This window comes from Perkinsus marinus, assembly GCF_000006405.1.
Source record: "Perkinsus marinus ATCC 50983 genomic scaffold scf_1104296935302, whole genome shotgun sequence".
In the NCBI taxonomy this organism is placed as follows: Eukaryota; Perkinsozoa; order Perkinsida; family Perkinsidae; genus Perkinsus; species Perkinsus marinus.
Window position 1 is genome coordinate 114,332 of NW_003214508.1, and position 23,504 is coordinate 137,835.

A 23,504-nucleotide genomic window follows, 5' to 3' on the forward strand; every position below is an offset into this window, starting at 1 on the left:
CTCCTCTTTACGTCTACCCGACTGAGGCAGATACTGACCCTCAAAGGTGAGACTCGAATATAGATGGGCGAGTTTACATACCGGGCCGTTTCGACTGGTGTTTACACTTATGAAAGTGAGCGACCGTAACGTAACTTCACGACATGAACCATGACAAATTTGGTAACCTCCCATCCAACCACCCAAAATGTCGCGCAGCGCGGCCCGTGCTATATATCTCTCGTTAAACTACTTCACCCGAGCTTTCTGGATGTTTACTCCACGTACACTACCACTATGTCACACAAGGTCTCATAGTTCTTGGTCTCTACCGTATGGCTCTACCGTACCGCAAACAAGCCATCTATAGGTTAGGAGGTAGTATCGAATAGAGGAGAGCACTATGCAAAGTGTCTGTGATGTGGACGATTCATTGAGATGAGTAAGAGATCCCTCAAGAGGTGAACCATCACGAGGGCTCATGCACCAAGCGGAAGGGGGCATCTTCGTCCGTAGATGAAGAGGAGCCTGCGTTCAGTCAAGGTACGCATGTGGGCCTCTCTGAAGATGATTGCGACCTCGAATTGGTGGAGATCCTGACTCGGGGTCTGAGACCGAAAAGGATATAAATGAGCTCGGCGATGAAGCGTGGTCTGATGGTGTGATTACAACAGATGACCGCAGATGGCGATAATGGAGATCAGCGTTTCTGAAGGCAAGGGCTGATGGTCGTCTTCTCCCTCAGTCGTCCGGGGTTCATGACATCTCGAATGACTGTATGAAAAGTCACGGACTGTGAACAGCGGGAACTAGGTGAGCACTCCGTCGAGCTCGAAGTAGTGATAAAAGTGTAAGAGTTGGGAATTGATCGCAAGAGGCAGGGGCAGTGTGACTTTGGCTCTCATCAAATGGCAGTTAAGATGACACTGAGCATCAGGAAATATCTCGAATGATATTCATCTGAGATATTTCTTGAGGACGACTTTGAAGTAGGTGGAAACACATTGTCCCATGAAACCACAGAGAGGAGTTGACCGTCATAGCTTCTCGAAGATATTATGATATATGATCACCGAGAGAGGGCTATGAGCAGTTGTTCTCTATCAGAGGAAAAGAATATGCGTCCGTCCTATTACTCAGTGAACTCGACTCGACCGCATAACTCAACGCAATTTATTAAGAATTAATAGTTTACCGTAATCGAGTCAGGGAGGCAACTCACCACATCAAGTGCTGGATGGGGTGTAATAAGCGACTTAGACGACAAGGTCTGCGACTGAACCTAGCCTGAGATCGACTCAAGCAAAAAAATGGAAATCATCTTGTGAACGGGCCCTACAACAACATTCAATGCAGAATCTCTGTGACCCATTCATCTACACTCCGAGTAACCCGCCTTAATTTTGGTACCATTGACCGTCAGAGTGAACGCGTCTTCTGCATCGTTATAGGGGAGCTTTGCCCACTCCATTGGGTTTAAACGCAAGGTCTTGGTGAAGTCGATCAATGCCTTGGCCGTGATGTTGACGTTTATGCCAGGTTTCCCACGGTTATAACTCCACGGAATGAAACCACTTACTAATATCTCTTCGTTGAGAGTGTAGTAGATGTTGAAATAACCTTGATACATCGGGATGAATGCCAAGAAACCTCGGAAAAGTGGGTTATCCTCCGCACAATATGTAGTGCTTGGTGGGAACGCCAGGACGGTCGAGAGATATCCTACTGTCAGAGCGATGGTGAGGATGATCAGCATTCGAATGAGGACTACTGACAGTGCAGCATTCGGAATAGAGCTGGTGTCTCATCTGCCATAAGTGTGACGGGTTTCCTGCGTGCAATGAGCATCCAAAAGTACACGAAGAGACAGGCGGTGTTGACTTCGGTCCGCGGGGTTCATCATTCAAAACTCTGGATGAACCCAGACGAGCCCAACGATTTTGTTATCAATACGCTTCGTAGCATGGTCTGTACATCGCTGGGACAGGGCATAAATTCGAGAGAGACTTCCAACCCAAAAAGCTTGACAGGATCGAAAAACGTACCGTCTGCGCGTCACCATCACAAGACCGGGTCACTGTCCCGAGGACCTCCCCGCCGAAGAAGCGAAGTCGAGTACCGGATGAGCTCTTTCACAGAAACCTCTGCATCGTACCTTAACAGGCGACTCCAGGGCTACTAAAGGGGAAACCCGTGGTGAAAACCTGGACATTCTCAGCCGGATATAACTCGCTAGTCAGTTGTTGTCGGTTGAGCAGTGTTCTGAGTAAAGAAAACTTCCCGTTCTGGCGCTGGTTTTCAGCCGATTCTCACTCCGTGTCGGTACGGCAACACTGTGTGACGTCAACCTGGTTGGATTGGTAACTCATAAGGATCGCCACTCTTATGATGAATCTTTTCTTCAACGCGCAAGATTGTTCAGATCATTAAAGCTCACTGAAAGCCTCATCGTAGAGGATACAGATCCCTATGTAGGTCTCTAAGATTCCTCCTCGACTTGGATAGACAGGAAGGGTTTCTCAGCAGTAGCATTAAGATATTGTTTTCAGTGAAGCGGTAGGATAGAATATATTACACTCGACCAAAGCATGCTCCGAACATAACACTATATTAACTAACGTATTGCTAGATAAATGGATGGTACGATCGTACATGTATGACGCACGGAGCGTAATGATCTGTGAACTCTTGTAAACGCAATGCATGGTACTAGAAAAGTTATGAATGGCAGCACGAGAAGGACAACAGGAACAGCTGAGTCGACCAATAGCATCACAGAGAGCACTATTCAGGATAATAACTGCGGCAGAGGTCTCGTAGGTGGTCGCCATGTAAATAGAACTCTCCTATTATCCTCTTCTCGTCCCCTTCACTCGGGTACGCTGTGGTCAATAATATCTATGAATCAAGCATGAGGCCGTCTTGTGAAACTTCAGTGACGTTACCTGGTATAACCCTATAGTAGCTGCCAGGACCAAGGACTTCCACTGTCGTTCCTCCGCTGCGATCGCCAAGACCTCGTCGTCGAGGGTGTCTTCGTCCATCCCCAGCATGGACCTATGCGAAATAGACCTTTATCGCCAATTCCAAGATATGATCGATGACACGGTAGAACTCGTGAAACGATCACACGTATGGTCTTTGAGACAAGTATAGTGACAAGTACAAGGCATGAACAACTATTGATGATATACACAGCAACAACTCACTGATCAGATAGGCCCTGTGTAGGAGGGGACTGGCATGGTGCATCCAGCTGATCACAAATTGCCTTCACAAGACCAAGTGGACCTGTCGAAAATACTCTCAGAGTGCGGCATAAATTCCATACCACTCCTTTTGTATCTCGTCTCCAAATCAACCACGATATCCCCTACTCGATGATCATCCCTGAGCCTCCCAAACGCCGCACTGTAGTGTGGCTGCAGACCCTCGTCCTCCGCGAGGCGATACAGATACGGTTCCAATTCTCGCCAGTACCTTACGAACTCCATTGACGCCATACTGCGACTTGAATGATTACTAATCACCCCTCACTCCACCCCAAGGCCCATCGACCAAACATATCCTCCTCCTCCTTTTCCTTAGGGCTGCTTGTCCGATGTCGTGGAGGCCGCTGCGGCGGTCGCGACATGCACGTTATGACTCAATGAAAAACGATCAAGTCGAGACTAGTGATGAATCGGAGGAGATCATATTGCTTCTTGGGAATACAAGATTCTAGCGAAAATAAATTCACTAGTAAATGATGAAAATTAAATCACAAATTTACAAAATGGTCTACATAGTATATCAGAAATCACTTTTGAAGTAATTCAATTTTTTTCAGGCAAATTCTAAACTTCAGCATTTCACGCTAACTGATGAGTATTTGAGGCTCGATTTGACTCTAGCAAGACTTAGATGTAGGTATGAGATATCATAACTAACAGAAATTTACGCCTCCTCACAGACCCGGCAAAGCCTAGTGTAAGAATTCTCACAGAGTTACATGCCTAAGGATCAACAGCTAATGCGAGAGCACTTCCGAATCAATGCCCAACTCGAAATTTTCGACATGAAAACTTCATTATTAATTCCGAACACTGCTGATGCCATGCAAACTTCTTTCTATCCACCGTGAGAGAACACCCGAGAGACGAACAGGTCTTGTTGCTTCTTATCACGTGCTGTCAAACACGGGTCTATCGACCTGAGGTCTTCAATCGCACGAACAATCCTCATGGGACCTCACTGTATGCCATGTCTCCGACGCCCAATCTCAGTGGCTGAGTTCAGGAAGCCGCCCCTTCTACCGCAGGTGAATACAACATCGTCTTTGAAACACTAAAGAGGGGCCTTCTTTCACTACAGCCCTCACAGTGTTACCGCTAAGTCTCTGGACTTGGTTTTTTGGTGTTCATCGTCAGCAACACTTTTTTGGCCTGCATAGAGTGAAAGTGGCGGAATGATAGGATGGATAATAAACCAATACAAGAGGATGAAGAAAATCTCCTCGTCAGGGAGGAGGTATGTGGGGAAAACGCCTTCAAATCAACTCCACGAGATGTTCCCGAGTTGAAAACCAACGAGCCTACAGACAGTACGATCTCCTGAATATGGTAGAAATGACGTCTGCAATTCCATCTCGCGCGTCCTCGTCCGAGCAGGGACATCCCGACTGCAAAATGACGGCATCGAAGGCAAGAGCGATGATCCCTGAGCTCACCCATGACGACGCCCGAGCTCTCGGGCTGGATGATACCACGCTTTCTTCGGATCGTTTCTGAAGTCTATAGCGCCGCCCATATTAAGATTCTCAGAGGTCGGCAATAGGTTTGCATCATAAGAAACTGCAGCTATTGGGTGGCGTCACCACGGCTGAGTCGCATCCTTACCCCTAGTTCGGGCCGCATCGACGGTATCATCACCAGCGAGCATCCTGGCCTTCATCTCTCTAGCGCTCTTCATGACCATACCCGGCCCAGGCCCCGGCATCTCAGGGTGGACACTTCCTCGAATGATGGCTGATTACAGTAGTCGGCCGATCGGATGTAGGGCTGTCGACTATTACCCAAAGTTTTCTCCTGGTCATTGAGATCGTAACTGAGGACAGCAACTACTTAACTATAGCTTTCGAGAGCCCCAGCAGAGTTGGGAGGATTACAGGTCACTGCCATTGAAGATATTTGAGTGCATGTGTATATGGCGTCGCTCTCTAGCACTCAGCCCTCTTCGACGGAGCCGGTCTGTTAGGTTGTCGTGCATGAGTCAGAGAAAACAGATGAAGCCTTCCTCTATACAAGTCACCAGGAGACTGGATGCAAGACCAATGAGAAAAGAATCAATAATTGCCATTATTGATAACCGCGATAGTGTTTAACACGATAGTGTTTAACATCATCATTATTAAGTTTTTAAACGTTATCAGTGTTTAACACAAAGTGTTACCAACTGCTATCTCCATCACACCAAAGAGACCTCGACCGAAGCTATTCGTAATAGAGCCCATCATCGATCCGTTCACAAACTGATACAACTTCATCAACTCCTCAAGTCTGCCAGTGAAGGAAACGAGTCTATTAAGGACAGTGTACTGAACAACAAGCAATCAGGAATAGCATCAATCACTCCTCAACGATCTTATTTTTCGATTTCACCAAGTCAACTATTTCTTGGCTGTATCCTTCTATCTCATGCTGAATATCCGTCCATTCTGATTTCCTCGACAGTCCATTCTCCTGTAGTTTTACGTTGACTTTACGTACTGCACTTCTAACCAGCATCGACAGGCCTCCTTTGTTTCCAAGGCCCTTCTCACACTCGCCGACCAGAACTCTCATACAGTCTCGAAGCTCAGTGAGTTCGAACTTCACAGCTGGCAAATCTTTAGCGTCATGGATCTGTTACGAAATGCTGTACTCTTCTGGGGCGTTATATCTTACCCTCGGCAGTAGATGTCTGAGCTGAAGGACTCTCTGTTTGGCGATTTCTTCATCAGAATCGGCTAGTTGAGCCAAGCACCGGTGACACACCGCACTAGTGCCATGCAACTTCGCCAATGTCTCGAACATTTCTACAGCTGGTCTGCGTTTTCCTGTGCTCACCGATAGATTCACGAGATCCTGATAACGGGCGTGTCACCACTTGCGTTGTTCTAAGTTCACTCACTTTCAACAAGGCATCATCATCTAGAATTGAATCAGCTCTGCCAAGGTCTACTGCTAGACCTCTGGCAGCGTATGTCATACCCACAGGATCGCGTCTCATTTGACCGACCTAAAGTAATACCAGTTTGTTCAACCAGTGACAAGAGCAGCTCTACGCGAAAGGTGTGACACTCACAAAAGTGTCACCACGCCTTGTAGCACTGATCTCATATATTCGACAAGAGAGCATATCAGTTAAGCATATAAGTTTTGAAGGTCCTCAAGCCAAAGGCTTTCAGTAGGAAGGCAACAAGTTGGTCATCATACAAGCTCTCTAAGCAATGCATTCACCATTCAATCACCCCGAGGTTTACCGTAAGAAGATTCTGCCACATTCTCCATGACTCGCGAGCTCGCTTCACAGCTTCAAACGAACAGGTGTAAGCATACTTCAGATATCGTTCAGTCTCGTGGGTGATCTAAACAACATATACAGGTGTAGCTATAGCCGATCGATTTGGGGCGAGCGAGACAACCCACACAAAAGGAGACAACATATCGATCAACATGGCGCGCGCTACTTACATCTGCTTCACTATCCAAAGTTGTATCTTGCTGGTTCATCTTCTCCTGCGCCATAGTGATATATGCAGCTGCCAGGTTGGCCCAAGATTGTGCATCAGTGTCGTCTACTCCCAGAGCCCGAGTGAACGCCGTAGCAGCGTCCTGGTACTGCGAGACTTGCAAATACATTGCTCCCAGGGAAAACCAAATGCCTGAAAACATAAACTGCCACGACAGACCCGACGATAAGGCCGTGAAAACTACCAGCCTTCAACGGTGAGATTTCCAAACTGTTTTTCAGACACTCTATAGCCTCCTGTCGTTGCCCATGCTGAAGTGCCCATCTTCCCAAAGACCGCATAGCTCGAGCGTAACGGTGCTCCGACTGACAGTACTTCCCCTATGTGAACAACATGCCTCGGCGCCTACCTCCTCCCAAGCTTGCTGCCACCATTGCTTCACACCAGTAATGTCACCAAGTTGGCACAACAGTCGCGGCCTAGTCGATGAGGGGGTATCAGAGGCTTCAAGACGTTCCTTCACCAATTTTTCAGCTTGATGTTTCCTGCCAAGTTATATCCACAGTGCACAGGAAATGCTCAGCAGCACGCGTAAATTTGTTATGCAGATGTGAAGAATGTGTATTACACCGGGAGAAACTGATAGTGAACAAGTCGTCGCTATCACAGTCCCAAATGGGTACTCTCATCACAACAATTGCGGAGCGAGCGAAGCGGGCGGAGCATATACCGCAACAACAGGCATTTTCGCGTCGTGCGTGCGTGCAGAATTATTCTGGCTTAACTACAAAGCGAGGGAGGCTATCAGATAGATCAAACGACTCCTCTCTATGCGGAGGTTTTGCGAAAAATCAAAAAACTCGATTATGCGAACAGCTCGAAGAGATATGCACGAAGAACTTTAATGATGGAGAAATGTCCCACCTGGGGATCGAACCGGCGACCTATGTCGAATTCATTGATCGAATCAATAGACATGGACTAAGTGAACTCCGCCCCTTCGTCACGAAGGCCTAGTATTCATAGCTATGGTTTACATTGTATATGCGATATAGTTTCAAATCGGTTAGCATCGATCTCGGAGATAACACACATATGCATATCAAATTGACACGTATATGATGACTACCTGTCTGCAACAATAAGGCAGTCAATAGCCTCACACCACATGTTGATGCTAACAAACATATCATAGGCCGACAACACCATACCCATCTCCATCATACGTTTACCAAACTCACGTTGTAGCATTGGTAAAGACGGATAGTATCTAACAACATTCAATCAGTGTGACAAAAAATATAAAAATTTCCGATGAAATTCTCAATAGTTTCCGCGCACTTCTACTCGAATTCGTATTTAACTCCTATAATTAGCGAAAAACATCTAAGCTCCACTGAAGAGAGCGAACACTAACTGCTGCTACTAATACCACTACTAAAAGGACGACCGAGGCCATGAAGTTGAAACAGTCTCGGGTGCGCGAGATTACCATAAACTGCACCCGAAACAGCAATTATCTTTTCGCTATGCTCCATTGATTGCCAGAATTAATTACTACTGTATATCCTATACCTCGCGTGAATATCTAAGCTTTGAGCTCATACAACGTTGACGAGCTCACAGTTGCAAAGTGTCTTTGTGGAGATACATAAAACATTCAACGTCTGTGCCGAAGAACACACAAATCGAGAAATCTTCATTCTATCCTAGCGAAATGTCACAATGATTATAACACCACAGATAGTATCCTCTACTTTCACAACTACCACCCCAAAACCATTGCTTTTATCACTAACATTAGTAAGAGGTACCCCTCCAACTGTAGACACCATCAGTAGTACACCTTATATTCAACATAAACCGTAGCCTTCATAGTAAATTTCATATAGCCGCCTATGATGACCACCCCCTCCAACCTTCACCACCCTATTACACTGAGTGGACGTATCCAATCCTATCCGCAACAAGTGCCGCACTAGCATCACCCTCCGGTAACTTGTCGTTATACTGATCCACCAGAGCTTGCAATTGGAAAGCCGCACGATTCCTCGTTTTAACCCTGCCGAACTCCGTACGACAACGTAACCACAGCCCGGCAGAATACACCAACCAATGGGCCGAGCAGCCAGCGTCACGAGGATCTAATCAAGAACGCATTAACCCCTACCAAGTACACTACCATTCTCACCGCTGAGAGTCTCCGGAAGTACCAAAGCACGATTCACTAGGCATCCAATTTGCTCCATCGTAATAGCATCATCATCATCAGCAGCGCTTGACAACAGCAACCTCACAGCCTTAGTAAGCAATATAGCCTGTTCTACTGCATGCAGTACACTAGGCTTGAACTCATCAGAGGTGTATTCGACCGACTCCAATACATCAGTATCAGGATCCAGCTCGGCCATCTGGACGTTCTGGTGGGCTTCCCCGTCCTGTGGCGCGGACCCACTACTGCTACTCTCCATAACAGGAGCAGCCAGAGTGCTCTTGGTCACACACGTGAGCTGGGCGAAGGCTTGCGTCTGATACCGACGTTTGATTCCTTCTACCCCTGTGATCTCCCAAGAGAACCCCACGTGCTTAGCAGCAGCATCGATAATCTCATCAGACACGTCAGTCGGTAGTCCGTAATAACTCGTATGAATAGCCAATTCCAATACCATAACAGCCCGAACTGTCTCCGAAACTGCTTCAGCTGGTACGACCTTCAACAGTGACGATGCATTCTCATTCGTGGTGTCACCATCATCATCACCAACTTCCCTGAGTGCTGATGGAAGCATCGAGGGACCACATGCAATGACCTGGTCAGAGAGGTCCAGTGCAATATATCCTCCTTGTAGTAGTGCTTGTGCATATTCCTCGACACAAGCCTTCATACACGTCACACTCTGGCCGTCTCCTCTGGCAGTAGCCTCAGCCAGCATCCGTTGCCATACGAAAGCCGCCCTAGCCCGCCACACTGGTAGTGTTTCCAGCCCGGACTGTTCCAGCATATCACCACAGAGAACAGTTACGCTCGTGAGTAGAAGTTGAGGCCCTCGAGTTACGTCGTACAGCGGCTCACCATCGACTTCAAGACGACTCAGAACGTACGAGTTACGCGCGGACTCCAGAGCTCTCTGATTAGGAAACATCGGAATCTTATCAGAAGTGACCTCAGGCCCTGTCCAGTTGGCTTGTAGGAAGCATTGTAAGCACGCCACAGCAGCGACCAACACGGACAACTCCGACTCAGGGCCGCGGCCAACAGCAGCATCACGTAGGGACCGCTCTAGTGTATCGGTATCTTCCCAGTCGTGTAAGAGCTCAGCAATGACCGGCTCTTGAAACGCCACTTCCCATTTTGCTTCTACTACAGCGATAGCGGCCTTTCTAATACTTTCATAGACCGGCGAGCTGGGCAGCTCCTGTGGTGGGGTCGGTGGTACAGTGTAACGACTGTGAGGGTAGAGGAGGTAGGTCTCCACGGATCGTACAGCAGCTGATAAATCTGATGACATTATGATGACAAACCTCCAGCTAAATGCACTGTCGAGGTGAAAACGGAAGTTTCGACAACTTGGAAGATATGTAAAGATGTGGTAAACTTTAGCGCGCGCCCACCTGTGCGCAAGTCTCGTGCGTGCATCCGTGTTGTAAGCCGTCCCCACCAACCATTGTCATCAGATAGGAGTGCCGAATTGGTTCCCTGAAATGGCGGGCTCGGCGGTGGCGCATGTCGTCCAGTTTACTAGGGGTTCTACTCAGCAGCTACCATTCCCCGAAGACCTCTTCTCTGGAAAGGGGTGTGAGTGCAGCCAACCCTTGCCAGGCTTGCTAAGGCGTATCCCCAAAGTGGAGGAGGTAACCCCCCCAAATGCCATACTAGTGATTATTATTATGTCCATTTTTCAGCGCCTACATTGCATGAGTGTCTGGCCATCGACTCCTTCAGAGGGGAGGTCAACCCTCGAAGTTGCCCCTTCCGAGTAAGCAGTCAGTTGTTCCTATTCTACCTACAACTCCTCGATAACCTCAGGTCCTCATTATCATCATCCTTGTCTACTGTACACAGTGCATCTAGTTTGACATCAACATTGGCATCAAGTAACGATCTCGAAACTTCGTATAACATGTTAGAGTCCGTCGAGGATCTAAGAGTTACCGATTATGCAGCGACTTGGTGGTGACCAATCTGAACAAGTGAGGAGGGTGTACGTGTCACCGCAGTTGACTGTGTTCGACTCTGTTATATGAGAGCCCTTTTTTTACGAACTCGATGACGTTTTGGTTTGTCCCTGAAACCTTATAATTTGGCAACACTGTTTTACTGTCTAGTTTCTGTTCAGCTGGGACTATTATGAATGTCGCTGCCACATTGAGATTCAGACATTCATCTGTACTATCATCACTACTCTTAAGCTTAGTCTTACTCCTTATGATGAGAGATGTGCCTTGCTATCCTCCACGTTTTTGTATACCTATATAGGAGATTTGCTCGACCTTACCTTACTCGGCGTGGTGTGGTAAATTATATAATTCTTGGAAATTCGTTAAATACCCCACATTTGACAGTCTTGAAGACAGAACTGTCCTGAGGCCTCTGAGATCTCTGAGGTCCGACATTGTCATCAGTCTGTAGTAGTGTGATGCAGCCTTCGTACCAATTCAGTACTACTATATATATCATCAATTGATATCATTTATTCTCCCATTAATATCATCAATACTGGTATTCCCCTATGTTCAGGCACCACATCGCCGCGACATAACCTGAACTTCCTCAAGGCTCGTCCCGTGGCCGTCATATATTCTGAAGTAGTCTACATATGGTTTGTCCTTTTTGTTATCGCTGATAGTCTGCTACATGTATTATTATTACTTCTGTCAACTTCGTCAAGTCACTCGAAAACATTTACGCAGTCACAACCTATTGGTCCATCGAAACAGCTCTTAACTGGTGCTCTTTCGAACTGTATAATTCGCTTATGTGTGTCAATGTCGGCGAAACTGCTGAGGTGAGTTTTCCATTTTCCGCGTGCTTTCTATCAGTTGTTTGTCTTGTTCAGATCTGTGTGCTCATTTCTGACGCATCATCCTCCAGTCGGGTCAGTGACCTAGTTTTATCGAGCTCAGCAAAAGCAGTAGCTTACATTGGTCACATTTTACCACCATCTTCAGACGGAGGTCGATTTCTGAAACCCATTTTGACCGCGTGGTACATCTGCATCGTCGAGCACCGGGATTGCTCGGTCGTCGTCGTCTTCATCATCATCGTTGAAAGTGTCAGTGTTCTAAGTACCCCATGCAGTAGCCCCTCTATCGAGCACTATCTTACAATGGTTATTGTTATTCAATTCACATCAGCGTTGTAGGGGAAGGTTAACTGAACTCGTTATGCGACGGAGCTTCTCTTCAAGTTGTTTCTGTAGACCCATGTGGACTGATCGAACTGACTTGTGAGGAAGGCCTGCATTTTTGGGGGAATATCGTAGCAGTGCGACACGTGTCTAGACTGCAGTCATAACTCCGTACTCGCGACAGTGGTTATTGCTATTGGAATAGTTGTTTGCGGCGTGGAGGCTTCATTTCATGACCACCCCCTCGACACTGGATGTTCGATGCAAGAAGACTCTGGAAGTCCTCCTACGTCCCAAGTAACTCTAACACAACCACCGAAGTGTCCTCCTTATAGTACTCTTTCCAGATACTTCCGCATTATCCATCCTTGGCTAGCAATCTCTACAGATTCCGATAAGCAAATTTTGGTGAGAGCAACTATCACAGCGGTGTTGATGGTCATTGCATGTAACACAGGCCCATGTTGGCGACGTTTTGCAAGGGTCCTTCGCGAAGTCGGGCGCGCGGTCTCAACCCAATGCATACAATCTACCGCGGGCAATAGAAACTGTGGTTCAAGGATCGCTAGATGTAAGGCGTGTACTCCTATGCTGTTGTGACGCCGTTACAGATTGAACAGTTGAGGGAAGGCAAACCGTCCGGGCCGCGATGCAAGTCCATTTCCTCGAGAGCAGTGACTAGGGGCACTTACAAGAGTGAGGACCTAAACTGTTCGACTCAGCATTAGGTGGTTACCTATTTTATAAGGTTCTGAGGACGTCCATAGAGCGTTTGCTATGGAGAACAGACCTTTACGGTCTCTACCTTTCTCCCAAATATTCACATCGAAGGCCTTGGAAAGAGTCGAGGAGTGGCAGGTGAGGCGATAGGGCTAATTGCTTCGCTCCGCTAAAGTTCGTCTAGAAACAATCAGCAGCCAGAAGTTGGTCTTTGCAAAGCTTTTCGGCGTACTGGCGAAAGCGATATCCATCGATTTAATGACCGATATGATCACAATAAAGACGACGACCATGTGTTGCTGGAACTTCAGTGTTGGAATATACGTTCGCTCTCCTCAGCTGAGCTCAGGAGTTTCCGCGACAAGTATAGAAGTTTACATACGAAACCGGGTAGGAGTGTCCAGGAAACAATGAGAATTCTCCCAAATCTCCTCAGAATTTTCATGTTGTCACCAACACATGTAGTTGACCATGTGCATATTTTCCCACACTGTGTAACTGAGCTGCCGTCGTATTGACTGGTGGTGACTCATGCCTCTCTCAACCCAGGGGGACAGACGTTGCTGACACAGAGTGTTGTACAGCGAGGTCTTCGCATCCCTATCGCAGTCGGGGTAGTGATGAGTTCAATGCTTCAGACGACGTTTGAGGATTCCACGCAATGGCCGAACAAGTCCGCATTGGAACGGGTGCTAAGGAGTCTGTGGGTATTCAATTCTAGCATGCCCACCTATACTGGACTGATTAGAGTAGGCTCTCCTTCCGACCCTTTGATGCCTTACATCAGTGCTCAGGATGATCCAACGTATCAGAGGCCCGCCTCAGCTCCATTTCGTCTTCATGAGTTGTCGATGGTCAATAGAGATATGCAGGTGGCTTGTATCTCATTCGGCTCTCTAGGCGCATTAAGCGCATCTTTCCCAGTCGTCCATCGCTTACGAGGCTAACCGTCGTGCCCTTCTATACACCCCTAGGGCGTTACTGAATCTTTCAGCTACTGAAACTGAGTGAGTAGCCCTTATGCTGTGTATGGTTGAGTGAATCCACTCCGCGTGCTCAGTCCCTACAGCACGGAACGCTTCAAGCGAACCAAGGTGTCTGTTGCTCCTCATAATAAGGGGCGCTCAGTATTGCCCAAGGTGGGGCTGGCCGGTGAGAGCGTCATGATCATTGCTAATCTCAGGGTGGCTCTAGAACGCTTACTACGACTTACTTGTCCACTTACGTACCTCGAGTGAATGCCAAGTGGCACAAGGACACTCTGTCGTATTAGAGATCGGCTCAGGACAACGCGAGCGGTTGAAGCATGTTTTATGTGTTATTGGTGTTGATGTCGTTACCGAAGAGGTTGTGCTGAGTTCACAGTTAGCCCTCGGTAGTCTCCACATAGAAATGTCAGTAAGCCGTGAGGATGCAGGACTCCTGCCAGAAGCAACCTCCGCTGAAAGCCTCAGTGAAATATTCCATGATTGCATGGGCAGCTCGAATGAGCAACAGTCTGGGTTCCTCATAATCGGAGTGAATCAAGGGGCTCTATCGTCGTGGGTAGCCCAAGACGGGGCACCGTGTTGTGCCGCGGCGGTAGTTGCTGCTGCCATAAACTGCTGTGGTTCGGGACGACACCAAGACACGATTGGGAAAGCATTAGAAACACTACTGGTAGTAGTTGAGTCTCGGATTGTTAGACTGATGGAGCGAGCGAATGTTTTGGGAGAACCAGGAGATATTAGGAAGCTCTTGGAAGATCGTTTTGATTCAGAAATACCCGGCTGGAACAGTTGTAAGAACAACCAGAAAGCTATTGATCGAATCGTTGCCGAGGTAGCGTCCGAAGTGCAGAGACATCCTACGGAGCTCGGGGATCCTTCGAAGCAAGCATTCGGAGACTCCACACGAAGTGACAGAGAAATGCCGATTTCCTTTGATATACCATTTGGTGGAGTAAATGACCTCTCACAGGTTTTGCTAGCTATGGTGGGGAAAATAGACTGTGCGCGAAAGTTGCAGAGAGATAAGCCATCGACAGCAGGGGTCGGGAACTGGGCGATTAAAGCCGCGTTGGAAGCAGAAGGGTTTCGAGTTGAGAGAGTATTGGGCAAGACTGGCCTTGGTCGTTGTCCGCCATTTATTAGGGCGACTGATGAAGGAGCTTGGGATGCCTTCAAAGTGAAATTCTCGAAGTATGATTGTATGATCGTCCACTTCAAGAACCATTATGCTTTGGTCTTCGCCTTCCGAGAACGGGGAGGAAATCTGAAGCAAATACTAACAGCGCGGAAAGGCCAGCGGCCGAAGGATTGGGTTCATTGGGAGGAGATTATCCGGTCGGTGATCAGATGGCAGGGTTATGGTATGCTGGGTATCAATAGAAAGAGGCAGTGCGATGGGGTCATCGATAAGCATGCTACTGTAGAGTGATGATTCTGGAAAGGACATATGGTCTTCTGCTGAGTCGTGTTGGGAGTGTCGAAAGTAAATCACGCAACAGTATGAGAGCGTTGTTGGGTAGGAGAAGAGGATCGTTTGACATCCACTGAGATATTGTCATATTTGGCGGTACACATTGGGTCGAGATCCAAACTATCTGTTGGTAGACTCGACTATCTCCATTACGTTTTATATTGCATCAGCGAATCGCTGATGCAATATCGAATGCAGATATCGCTGACAGCGATATCTCTCATACTTGGCATGAATTCTTTACTTCATGCCTTTTTTCAGAGTTAGTCAGCTTGCGTCTGCGTGCTACTTTCGTACGCAGACGCATAGCAACGCAACGGTGAGGGATGGAGGTGCGCAGTATGGTGGAAAAATATGCGTAGAAATGTCCCCACCGGGGATCGAACCGTCGCCCCATCTCAGTTTCCGCGCAAAACCTGGACGGCAGGAAGTAGTGGTCGTGCTGAGGAGGTCTTTTGTGCATTCCAGAAGTCTTGAGTACCTTTGGTTGTGCCTCAGGATTGCCGTCCAATCTAATGTCTAACTCGGATGATGAAGATGCTGATCCTGTAGTGGATGAGCAACTCGTAGTTGTACACTTCCGGGAGCTTGCACATAGTCATTTCGGGAAGGCTGTCGATCCCGACACAGTGCGGTTAGTAGGAATGGGTAATTCCAACGATTAAATTCGTTCTAATACCACGCTCTCATCGCTTCAGACAAGCCAGGGGACGGTAAATTGATAGTCCAAGCCAATGGTGAGGAGGTCGCCCTTGATGCGATGGTGGCTGAGCCGCCGGGGAGCTTCCTTATAATGGAGAAGGAACCTGTGCAGCAAACTAATACCGCGGATAATGCGGCTGAGAAAACACCAGAGGAGCCGCATGCTGGTAGTAATAACGGGCGAGGAAGGTCGATGAAACTATCGTTAAGTAGGCTACAAAGTTTATGGTACGACTCGTGGTATGATTGATGTTTCGGTGCCTCGAATATCAGCACCGGTAACACACAACACTTCGGACCCCTTGGCATCAACGACAAGAACACCTAGAGGTGGCTTAAAGGCAGCAAAGGAGGGGGACCGGTCGTCCACCATAGGAGGGCCTCTGTAGACGTTTATTTTAACGATTTCCGTCCGCCCCAGTTGTGGTGTTGTTGCACGGGTTGGTAGGAGTCACTGCCAGTATGCAGATGGCCAACAGTCTGTTATCATCATCTTCATACCTCACGTTTGGTCGAACGGAGCTATCAGGAGCCGTTGATCTATTTTTACGAGGGATGAGCTGCAGGTGAACAGGCTTCGTCAAGGAAGCCGTCTACCAACGGCGAATCAGGAGTGAATCCATGAATGCACGGATCATCATAAGAGGATGTTATAGCGTATTATCCATTCGACAGCGGCAGGATTCGAACCTGCGCAGGCTGAGCCTAGTGGATTTCAAGTCCACCTCCTTAACCACTCGGACACGCTGTCTGTGTTTGAATATTCTTCATCATAATTGGCCGGCGACCATCTTTCGAGACGTTACGCCAATGGGAAGGGAGATCTATAGACGGCGTGTCCGAGTTTCCACATCCAAGGTAAACCGTGTGAGCTCGAAAGATTGTTTCCCTAGAGAGTTGAGGGGGACGCCACCGTTTTGGTAGGCGGAGAATACGTACCTCGCTCATGGATAGCAGTATGCTCCCACCACCTCGACATTCCTACACATTATATGGTCATTAGTGGCTCCCGATTACTCGTGGGGACGCTATAAAAAGTATACGATGATAGACTGTACATCCGATTAACGAGTTAATTGCGCTTCTGCTCCTCCTCCTCGACTTTTGTTGTCAATTCGACGATGAGTCATGGATCATGTACAGGCCCCTTGATGATACTATGACGTCCTACTCCAAATGGGAGGCTCTCACATCATGGGTTGATAGATTCACTGACAAGCTATGTAAGTTGGCGTTTCCGATAGTCATCGTTGGTCACTATGGTGAAAATAGGCATACCATTTTTGGGCGAGGACAACGATAGGACATGTATTGTACCGCGAGATGGCACAGCCGCCGACGAGCTCAAACTACCGTACAAATGGGAAGTCATCTATTGGCTCAAGTAGGGAACATGTGTCAGTGGAGAACACTGATGCCTATGAATGCGTTGAATGGCAGGTACACTGGAGCGGTCGCTATAGCCTTCTCTCTGATTTTGACAGCAGTACTAGTGGACGACATGCACCACATCGAAGAGAACAGTATGACATTTAAAGGACTTCCGGGCCAGGTTGGGGAGAAAATCATCACTATTCCGGTGAGAAAGACATGGCTAACTCCACAGCTACGGCAGAGATTTCATTCAGAGATCATCAGGAGGCTGGGATACTTTTCGGTTCGATTCTGTCAGTGACCAAATATGCTCGAACACCGTAGGCACGCTCCCTACCTCGAGAACACCGACAACAGAGATGTTGTAAGTCGCTGTCGCCTTCTTCTCAATCTACGTGCACACTCGCGGGCGTGACATTCAAGTGATTGGGGAGTACTCGACAGTTATATGATTTGAATCTTATCCATCTGAGGCTAGCGAGTTATAGGCTCATCTCTGTACTGGCTCGAACGATCTTCCTGTATTCGTTGTACTACACTTCTGCACTGTTAGCCCAACAGTTGAAAGCTCTGATGATCAGCGAGTAGGAAAGAATATTATTAGCCTATACAAGTTTCGTGTCATAAGGAATCTTTGCTGAATCTAGATAGTGCACCTCCAAGTTGGGACTATGCAGGTATAGCGATCTTGCCGCATGCGAGTCGAACCACAAAACCTGCGGGGAAGAGAGGCATCATGACTCATTGAGTCGGTTGGCTCTCAGCCTCTTCGACCTAGGACTAGCTGGAACTGACACTAACAGTGATTTGGGCAGCGAAACCTTCGCGAGTGTAAGCAAGTTCGTCACATCGCCTCGGCTGGGGGGAAAGCCGTTTTTTTCCAGTTGGCCTTCGTCTCGAACATAAGCAGAGTGCTCGACATCATGGCTCTGGTGGCGCATGGACTGGCATTCGCGATCTTGGTAGGAGTCCCAGAACAGGAGATTCGTTGACTTTGCCTTGCAGATTATCGTTCGTCGTAGCCCTCGAACTTTACTTTTGCATAAGAATTCCAGAGGGAGCATCTGGGTATACATCACTGACTACTCTCCTAACTGGTAAGTGCTGTAGATGAGAAGTATTCCTGTGTAGTGTTACACTACTAGTGTAGGATGTGTTAGTATACTACCGTTGTGGCAATGAGTTGATCTTGAACTCGAATGAGTGGCAAGTATTCCCTTGAAATTCGCACTGCTCTCAGGTTGGTGCTCTTCGCCGGAGTCGCGCTGCTAGTCTCGAATGGTCTGCGAGCATCTTTCCGCCACTCCCTCGCTTCACACGTTGCCGCCTATGCGATCCATTGTCACAGCTCTCCAGGCGACCCCCTCACAGCAGCGTTTCTCCCCCAGGGGTAAACCTGGCACTAGTTCTGACGGAGATTCCTCTTTTTAGAGATAAGCCGGCGAATCTAAACGCCATGGTGGTCTTCGGGAAGTACGTACACTCATCAAGCAGCAGCGGGCTGAGTATGCAATTACTATACGTCGTCATCCTCATAGACGTCTTGGCTGCAGTACTCGTCATATGGTAAGGCCATCTGAAGTCATGGAGGAATGACAATAGCACACTACTAAAGTGTCACTGTCATTTCTTCATGTTTTCGCTACAATCCTTTCGTGGCTCGCCGTATTCATTCACGATGAATCGATATCAATGGCATGAGCGAGCTTGGTCCTGTTGCACGGTGATGTTTTCCGTACCTCGCGACTGTTATCTGTCGATCGCTTAGAGAGTCCCTCAAAGGGGTGGTAAGGAGTGTAACCTGTTCGATGTTACTTTTCAGGGCTGGTAGTCGTGGAGCCTATAGCAGCAGCAGAACGCGTCTCACCAATTCCCAACTCGACCGACTGCCTTTCTATTCTAAGATTTGGAATGTGTGGCTGAGCTTCATCTTTTTCATATTTGCGATGGCTTGCACAACTGCATCTGGGTGAGTCTCAGAAAGGATTCATCAACGATGACAAGTTAGACAGTTTTTTCGAAAAGTACTGGAACCGAGAATCGAACTCGGGACCTACTGCGTGTTAGGCAGTCGTCATAACCAACTAGACCATTCCAGCTTATATTTATAAGTTTTTGTACCCACCGACTGTAGATACTCTGTTCGGCGCCGTGGGTACCTTCTCAACGTAGAATTCTGGAGTATCGATCGGCCAACTGGACGAGCTGACCTCGACGATATCCTCCTCAATCACTTGGGATATTCCTACGCCTCCTTCGATGTAAGGCTCTGGCTAAAAATCCCACTAGGTGTTGGTCGGTGGTTGATACATGACTGCCTCCTTCCTCGCCGGCCCATCACGAACAATCTCAAAACGATAGCTCCCTGTTGCTCACCACCATGATGATTATTCAATTTGTATTCAGGTTGCCGACTTCGCCACCGTTATCGCCTTGTTGATAGCCTTCCTAGTGTGGCTCGTAACTCCAGATAAGACTAGATTCCTATCAAAGTACCTACAGCTTGTCGGTCTAGGGTATCTCTTAAGAGCTATCATCATGGTAGAAAGTCATATAAGATCGGCCTAGCCGCTGACGATCTCATTTCAGCCATGGACTGTCCTACCCGCCCCCTTCAGCGTCTTGCAATTCCCACAGTGCTTCGAGACACCTGGAAATAAGATATTCGGCGATATCATCACCCTTATATTCTGCAACGATATGATGTAAGCTACTCACTAGGGCTCCACGTTGGGCTTCACTGGCTTGAAGCCAGTGGCTACACGTTATAAGCGGAGTTGTCAACCCCCATGGTCATGATGTTAGGTACTCTGGACACGCAGCTTTCATTTGCATCCCGATATTCATCGCCTTTGCCTTTGTCGAATACGGACCCATCAAGCGGAAAGCCTTGGCATGGTTGATGCTCCTTGGAGTCGCTGTGCCCTGTGTATTTCTAATTGTCATTGCTCGCGGGCATTACTCTATTGATGTAACTCAATCGTAGTTGTTATTCTTGTTTGCATGTCGTTCATTGTATAGATTCTCGTGAGTGTAGTAGTGAGCTCGTGTTTCGTGCTGCTCAACATTCCAGCTTGGAAGCTGCTATTTGACTATGGAAAAGGTGCACCCAACCGGTTCGGGAAGGTACGCCGAGCACACGCCACGAGTGGCGAGACAAGTGAGCTTGTCAGGTATCTGACCTCCTCGCCGAGGCATACGACTGTTTTTCGGACGACGATTCCAACAGCACCACCGCCTTTTTGGATGATAAAGACGTTGAAGAGGAGCCAGATTGGATATCGATCGAAAAAAAGATATCTGATCTCAGTGACAAAGTCAAGCTCAAGTTGAGTCCATGATCCTCCTACCATGTTCCTGTCTGTGCACTTGTCCTTCCACACGTTTGCGCATTGGATTTGTAACAAACCTCGGCGGGTCAATTGGAGAAGTCGTCATCGCAGGCCCCTTATTGAGGAGCATTTGCTCCAGCAGCATGTCCGAATCAAAATGGGAGACTCTCGTGGCATGGACTGATAACATAACAGACAAACTCTGTGAGAGCATTTAAGCACCTACGACTCGAATTCACAAGTCTGTGATAGGCTTGCCATTCCTGGGTCCTGACATTCGGAGCAACCCTCGGACTTTCATCATACCTCGTGATAAGAATGACGATGGTCACTTGGGATTGTCATACAAATGGACTGTTATCTACGGCTTGGGGTAAGTGCTCCAATGTCTAGAGAGTCCACAGACTTCGAGCGTAGTGGGAAAGAACATCCTTGTGAAGAACTGCACAGGTTGATCACAATGAGAAATTGTGCGGATATTTGGCTATCCTATTGTGGGTCTTCATACACTCCTACCCTTGGTCGGGTGTTAATTTCGTAATGTAGTGAGAACCAAGCATTATATTCTCAACGTGGCTTAGAAAGTCTGCCCTTTGGATCTCTGCATGCTGGCAGATACATTATGGCGGTCTTCGTCTCGCTGGCATTATTAACGACCTCGGTTATCGTGGATGATATACACACTATTAAGGGAGGCTCAATGACGTTTCAGGGGCTTGCTGGCCAGACCAAGCCGTTAACCATCCGTATTCCCGTGAGAAACGCTACCCGGCGATCATTGCGGTTACCACATTTCCTCCACTTCTAGGCCTCACATGGCGGCTGGCAGAGTTTGAGCTATAACTCGTTCGAGGATGGTCTCATTTGTCCTTTGAATAGTGGACCCGAGAGTCGGCCGACTCTGGCAAAGTAGGTTGACCGGACTACACCATCACCGTTGTTTACTGGCGCTACTGACCAGTCGTACATCTTCTCCCCATTTTATTCGTTTGTCTTGAGGTACTCTACTCTCGCCCAATGCGAGGTCGACGGTCAGCAGTGTGCCAAAGACCGCAAGGGTGACTCGGTCAGCGGAATCGCCCTCAGCTTGTCGGAGTTGGGCTTGGCCCAGGTCCAGACTAACAGTGGACTCGGTGTAGAAACCCTAACAGATGTACGTTCTCGGTCTGTCGAGTAGTGTGAGAACGGCTCCTTCTTAGTTCTCCAACGTATCGTTCCTCAATCGGGTGCTGGTGATTACCGCCTTAACCTGTCATGGACTAGCATTCGTGTTGCTGGTAAGCTAATTTTTACTCCATTTACATTTCCTCTTACATTTACAGCCAAATTTTACACTACTCATTGTGCTCATAGGGCTTATCATTACTATCTTTCCATCATTGACTTATCCATTGTGACTCGATCAGAGTCCTAACCCTTCCGTCTTGTTCAGATCGCAATGCGGCGTCCACCCCGATCGCTACTCCTGCACCGGAGTAAGAACACTTCTTTCCTCGATTTCACCTTGGACTACGGTCCACAATGGTAGGCCAGACTGAGTCAAGGTGCACTGCATCGCAACTTCAGGTTAATCATGCTTGGCGGCGTGTTACTCTTCCTGTCCAGCGCTCTGGCGACCTCCTTTCGTCATGATCTCACATCGCATATCGCTGCATATGCAGTAGCTTGCCATACATCTCCAGGAGATCCTATACGCACTGCCTTCAATCCAGGGAAGTGAGGAGCCTCTCTTCGTGCCCGAGTCATCTCAGTCGGTATCTCTCTCAGTAGCAACCCTTCGAACCTCGACGCGATGTTGGTATTTGCCGAGTATGTCCATGAATCGGGTGGTGCGGGCATCAGCATCACTTTGACCACTTTGGTCGTCTACGTTGATCTATTCGCTTCCATTGCAGTTATTTGGTGAGAGAAGCTTTAGCTAGTAGTGTGTGTCTAATATCCATGCTCAGGGTTGGCACTCGTGGAGCTTACCATAAAGATCGAGCCAAACTGACCGACGCTCAGCTCAGCCGTTTACCATTCTATTCCAAGATCTGGCACATAGCCCTCAGCCTCACCTTTTTGGTTTTCTCTCTGGCATCTACGTGGTTTGCTGGGTGAGATAGAGGTTACTAATATTTGATGGTATATGTTCTTACGTCACCTCTCGCTTATCTGAAACCGTTAACAAAAGCAGGGAAGGCTGATAAGATGTGTCCTCTTAATGGTGGTAGATACTGGACTCGAGTGAGAGGATTCCCCTTGAACGAGCGTTTCTGGAGTATTGACCGTCCCCTTGGGCGTGCAGATCTGGACGATATAGTATTGAATCATCTTTCAATCACATATGCCTCCTATGAGGTATCGTTGGCCGAAAGCTCTCTAGTGCCATATCAAAATGCTCAGGTGGCGGACTTCGCTACGGGTATCTGGGCACTGGTTGGCTTCTTATTATGGTTGGTCACTCCTGATAAGACAAGATTTCTGTCTAAGTATGCACAGCTACTGGGTTTCGCTTATTTTCTACGAGCTCTCATTGTGGTGAGTGTATACTTAGAGAAAGTCGTATAAGATTTTCGTATGTTTTCAGCCATGGACGGTATTACCCGTGCCAACAAGTATAACCCAAATCCCCATGTGTTATAGAAAACCCAAAGGTGCTCTCTTCGGAGACATCATTACAGCGGTCTATTGCAATGATATGATGTAAGATCTCTCAACCTCGTTGGCTTAATCGCATCCCTCCGAGGTACTCCGGCCACGCGGCGTTCATCTCGTTACCGTGTTTCATCGCTATCGCATTCATAGTGTATGGTCCTGTACGGCGCAAGGGCCTTGCCAGCTGCGTGTTGTTGCTCGGGGTCATCCCTTCGGTCGCTATCGTGGTCATATCACGTG

General features: G+C 47.9%; 6 protein-coding genes and 2 non-coding genes across 8 annotated transcripts; 3 read left to right on the forward strand and 5 right to left on the reverse strand.

Annotated features, from left to right (window-relative positions):
- Positions 1-1,351: 1,351 nt before the first annotated feature.
- Pmar_PMAR003310 (hypothetical protein) lies at positions 1,352-1,609 on the reverse strand (the record flags this gene model as incomplete). The annotated part of the gene is made up of 1 exon (XM_002784016.1): positions 1,352-1,609. One exon carries the CDS (start codon positions 1,607-1,609, stop codon positions 1,352-1,354), a length of 258 nt encoding a protein of 85 aa, XP_002784062.1.
- A 2,448-nt stretch (positions 1,610-4,057) lies between these two features.
- Pmar_PMAR003311 (hypothetical protein) lies at positions 4,058-5,242 on the reverse strand. The gene is made up of 8 exons (XM_002784017.1): positions 5,126-5,242; positions 5,033-5,064; positions 4,857-4,985; positions 4,688-4,811; positions 4,557-4,639; positions 4,348-4,403; positions 4,214-4,305; positions 4,058-4,171 (listed from the first exon to the last, which is right to left on the reverse strand). The coding sequence occupies exons 1-8, from the start codon at positions 5,224-5,226 to the stop codon at positions 4,090-4,092; spliced, it is 699 nt and encodes a 232-aa protein (XP_002784063.1). The 5' UTR covers positions 5,227-5,242; the 3' UTR covers positions 4,058-4,089.
- Positions 5,243-5,585: 343 nt separating this feature from the next.
- Pmar_PMAR003312 (hypothetical protein) lies at positions 5,586-10,221 on the reverse strand (the record flags this gene model as incomplete). The annotated part of the gene is made up of 10 exons (XM_002784018.1): positions 8,883-10,221; positions 8,628-8,835; positions 7,821-7,961; positions 7,101-7,236; positions 6,936-7,056; positions 6,693-6,883; positions 6,482-6,586; positions 6,130-6,237; positions 5,904-6,083; positions 5,586-5,861 (listed from the first exon to the last, which is right to left on the reverse strand). The coding sequence occupies exons 1-10, from the start codon at positions 10,198-10,200 to the stop codon at positions 5,586-5,588; spliced, it is 2,784 nt and encodes a 927-aa protein (XP_002784064.1). The 5' UTR covers positions 10,201-10,221.
- Positions 10,222-10,356: 135 nt separating this feature from the next.
- Pmar_PMAR003313 (hypothetical protein) lies at positions 10,357-11,187 on the forward strand. The gene is made up of 3 exons (XM_002784019.1): positions 10,357-10,543; positions 10,595-10,668; positions 10,719-11,187. The coding sequence occupies exons 1-3, from the start codon at positions 10,394-10,396 to the stop codon at positions 10,867-10,869; spliced, it is 375 nt and encodes a 124-aa protein (XP_002784065.1). The 5' UTR covers positions 10,357-10,393; the 3' UTR covers positions 10,870-11,187.
- A 3,543-nt stretch (positions 11,188-14,730) lies between these two features.
- On the forward strand, positions 14,731-15,177 carry Pmar_PMAR003314 (hypothetical protein; the record flags this gene model as incomplete). Its single annotated transcript, XM_002784020.1, has 1 exon — positions 14,731-15,177. The coding sequence occupies one exon, from the start codon at positions 14,731-14,733 to the stop codon at positions 15,175-15,177; it is 447 nt and encodes a 148-aa protein (XP_002784066.1).
- A 557-nt stretch (positions 15,178-15,734) lies between these two features.
- Positions 15,735-22,727, forward strand: Pmar_PMAR003315 (hypothetical protein; the record flags this gene model as incomplete). Its single annotated transcript, XM_002784021.1, has 20 exons — positions 15,735-15,867; positions 15,918-16,088; positions 16,195-16,282; positions 17,065-17,144; positions 17,194-17,305; positions 17,362-17,500; positions 19,702-19,836; positions 19,885-20,000; positions 20,101-20,224; positions 20,317-20,421; positions 20,469-20,604; positions 20,880-21,000; positions 21,243-21,381; positions 21,436-21,536; positions 21,627-21,780; positions 21,827-21,904; positions 22,060-22,151; positions 22,194-22,343; positions 22,395-22,529; positions 22,577-22,727. The coding sequence occupies 20 exons, from the start codon at positions 15,735-15,737 to the stop codon at positions 22,725-22,727; spliced, it is 2,460 nt and encodes an 819-aa protein (XP_002784067.1).
- On the reverse strand, positions 16,591-16,672 carry Pmar_PMAR003316. Its single transcript has one exon. It is a non-coding gene; the product is annotated as a tRNA-Ser (tRNA).
- On the reverse strand, positions 19,321-19,394 carry Pmar_PMAR003318. The gene has a single exon. It is a non-coding gene; the product is annotated as a tRNA-Val (tRNA).
- Positions 22,728-23,504: the final 777 nt, after the last annotated feature.

Coding starts and splice junctions, on each gene's coding strand:
- Pmar_PMAR003311 (XM_002784017.1), bottom strand. CDS start 5,226: ATGCACGACAACCTAACAGACCGGCTCCGTCGAAGAGGGCTGAGTGCT. Junction 4,986..5,032: donor TGACCAGGAGAAAACTTTGG/GTAATAGTCGAC, acceptor TACTGTAATCAG/CCATCATTCGAGGAAGTGTC. Junction 4,640..4,687: donor GAGCTCGGGCGTCGTCATGG/GTGAGCTCAGGG, acceptor GTCATTTTGCAG/TCGGGATGTCCCTGCTCGGA.
- Pmar_PMAR003313 (XM_002784019.1), top strand. CDS start 10,394: ATGGCGGGCTCGGCGGTGGCGCATGTCGTCCAGTTTACTAGGGGTTCT. Junction 10,544..10,594: donor GTATCCCCAAAGTGGAGGAG/GTAACCCCCCCA, acceptor TCCATTTTTCAG/CGCCTACATTGCATGAGTGT. Junction 10,669..10,718: donor CTCGAAGTTGCCCCTTCCGA/GTAAGCAGTCAG, acceptor CGATAACCTCAG/GTCCTCATTATCATCATCCT.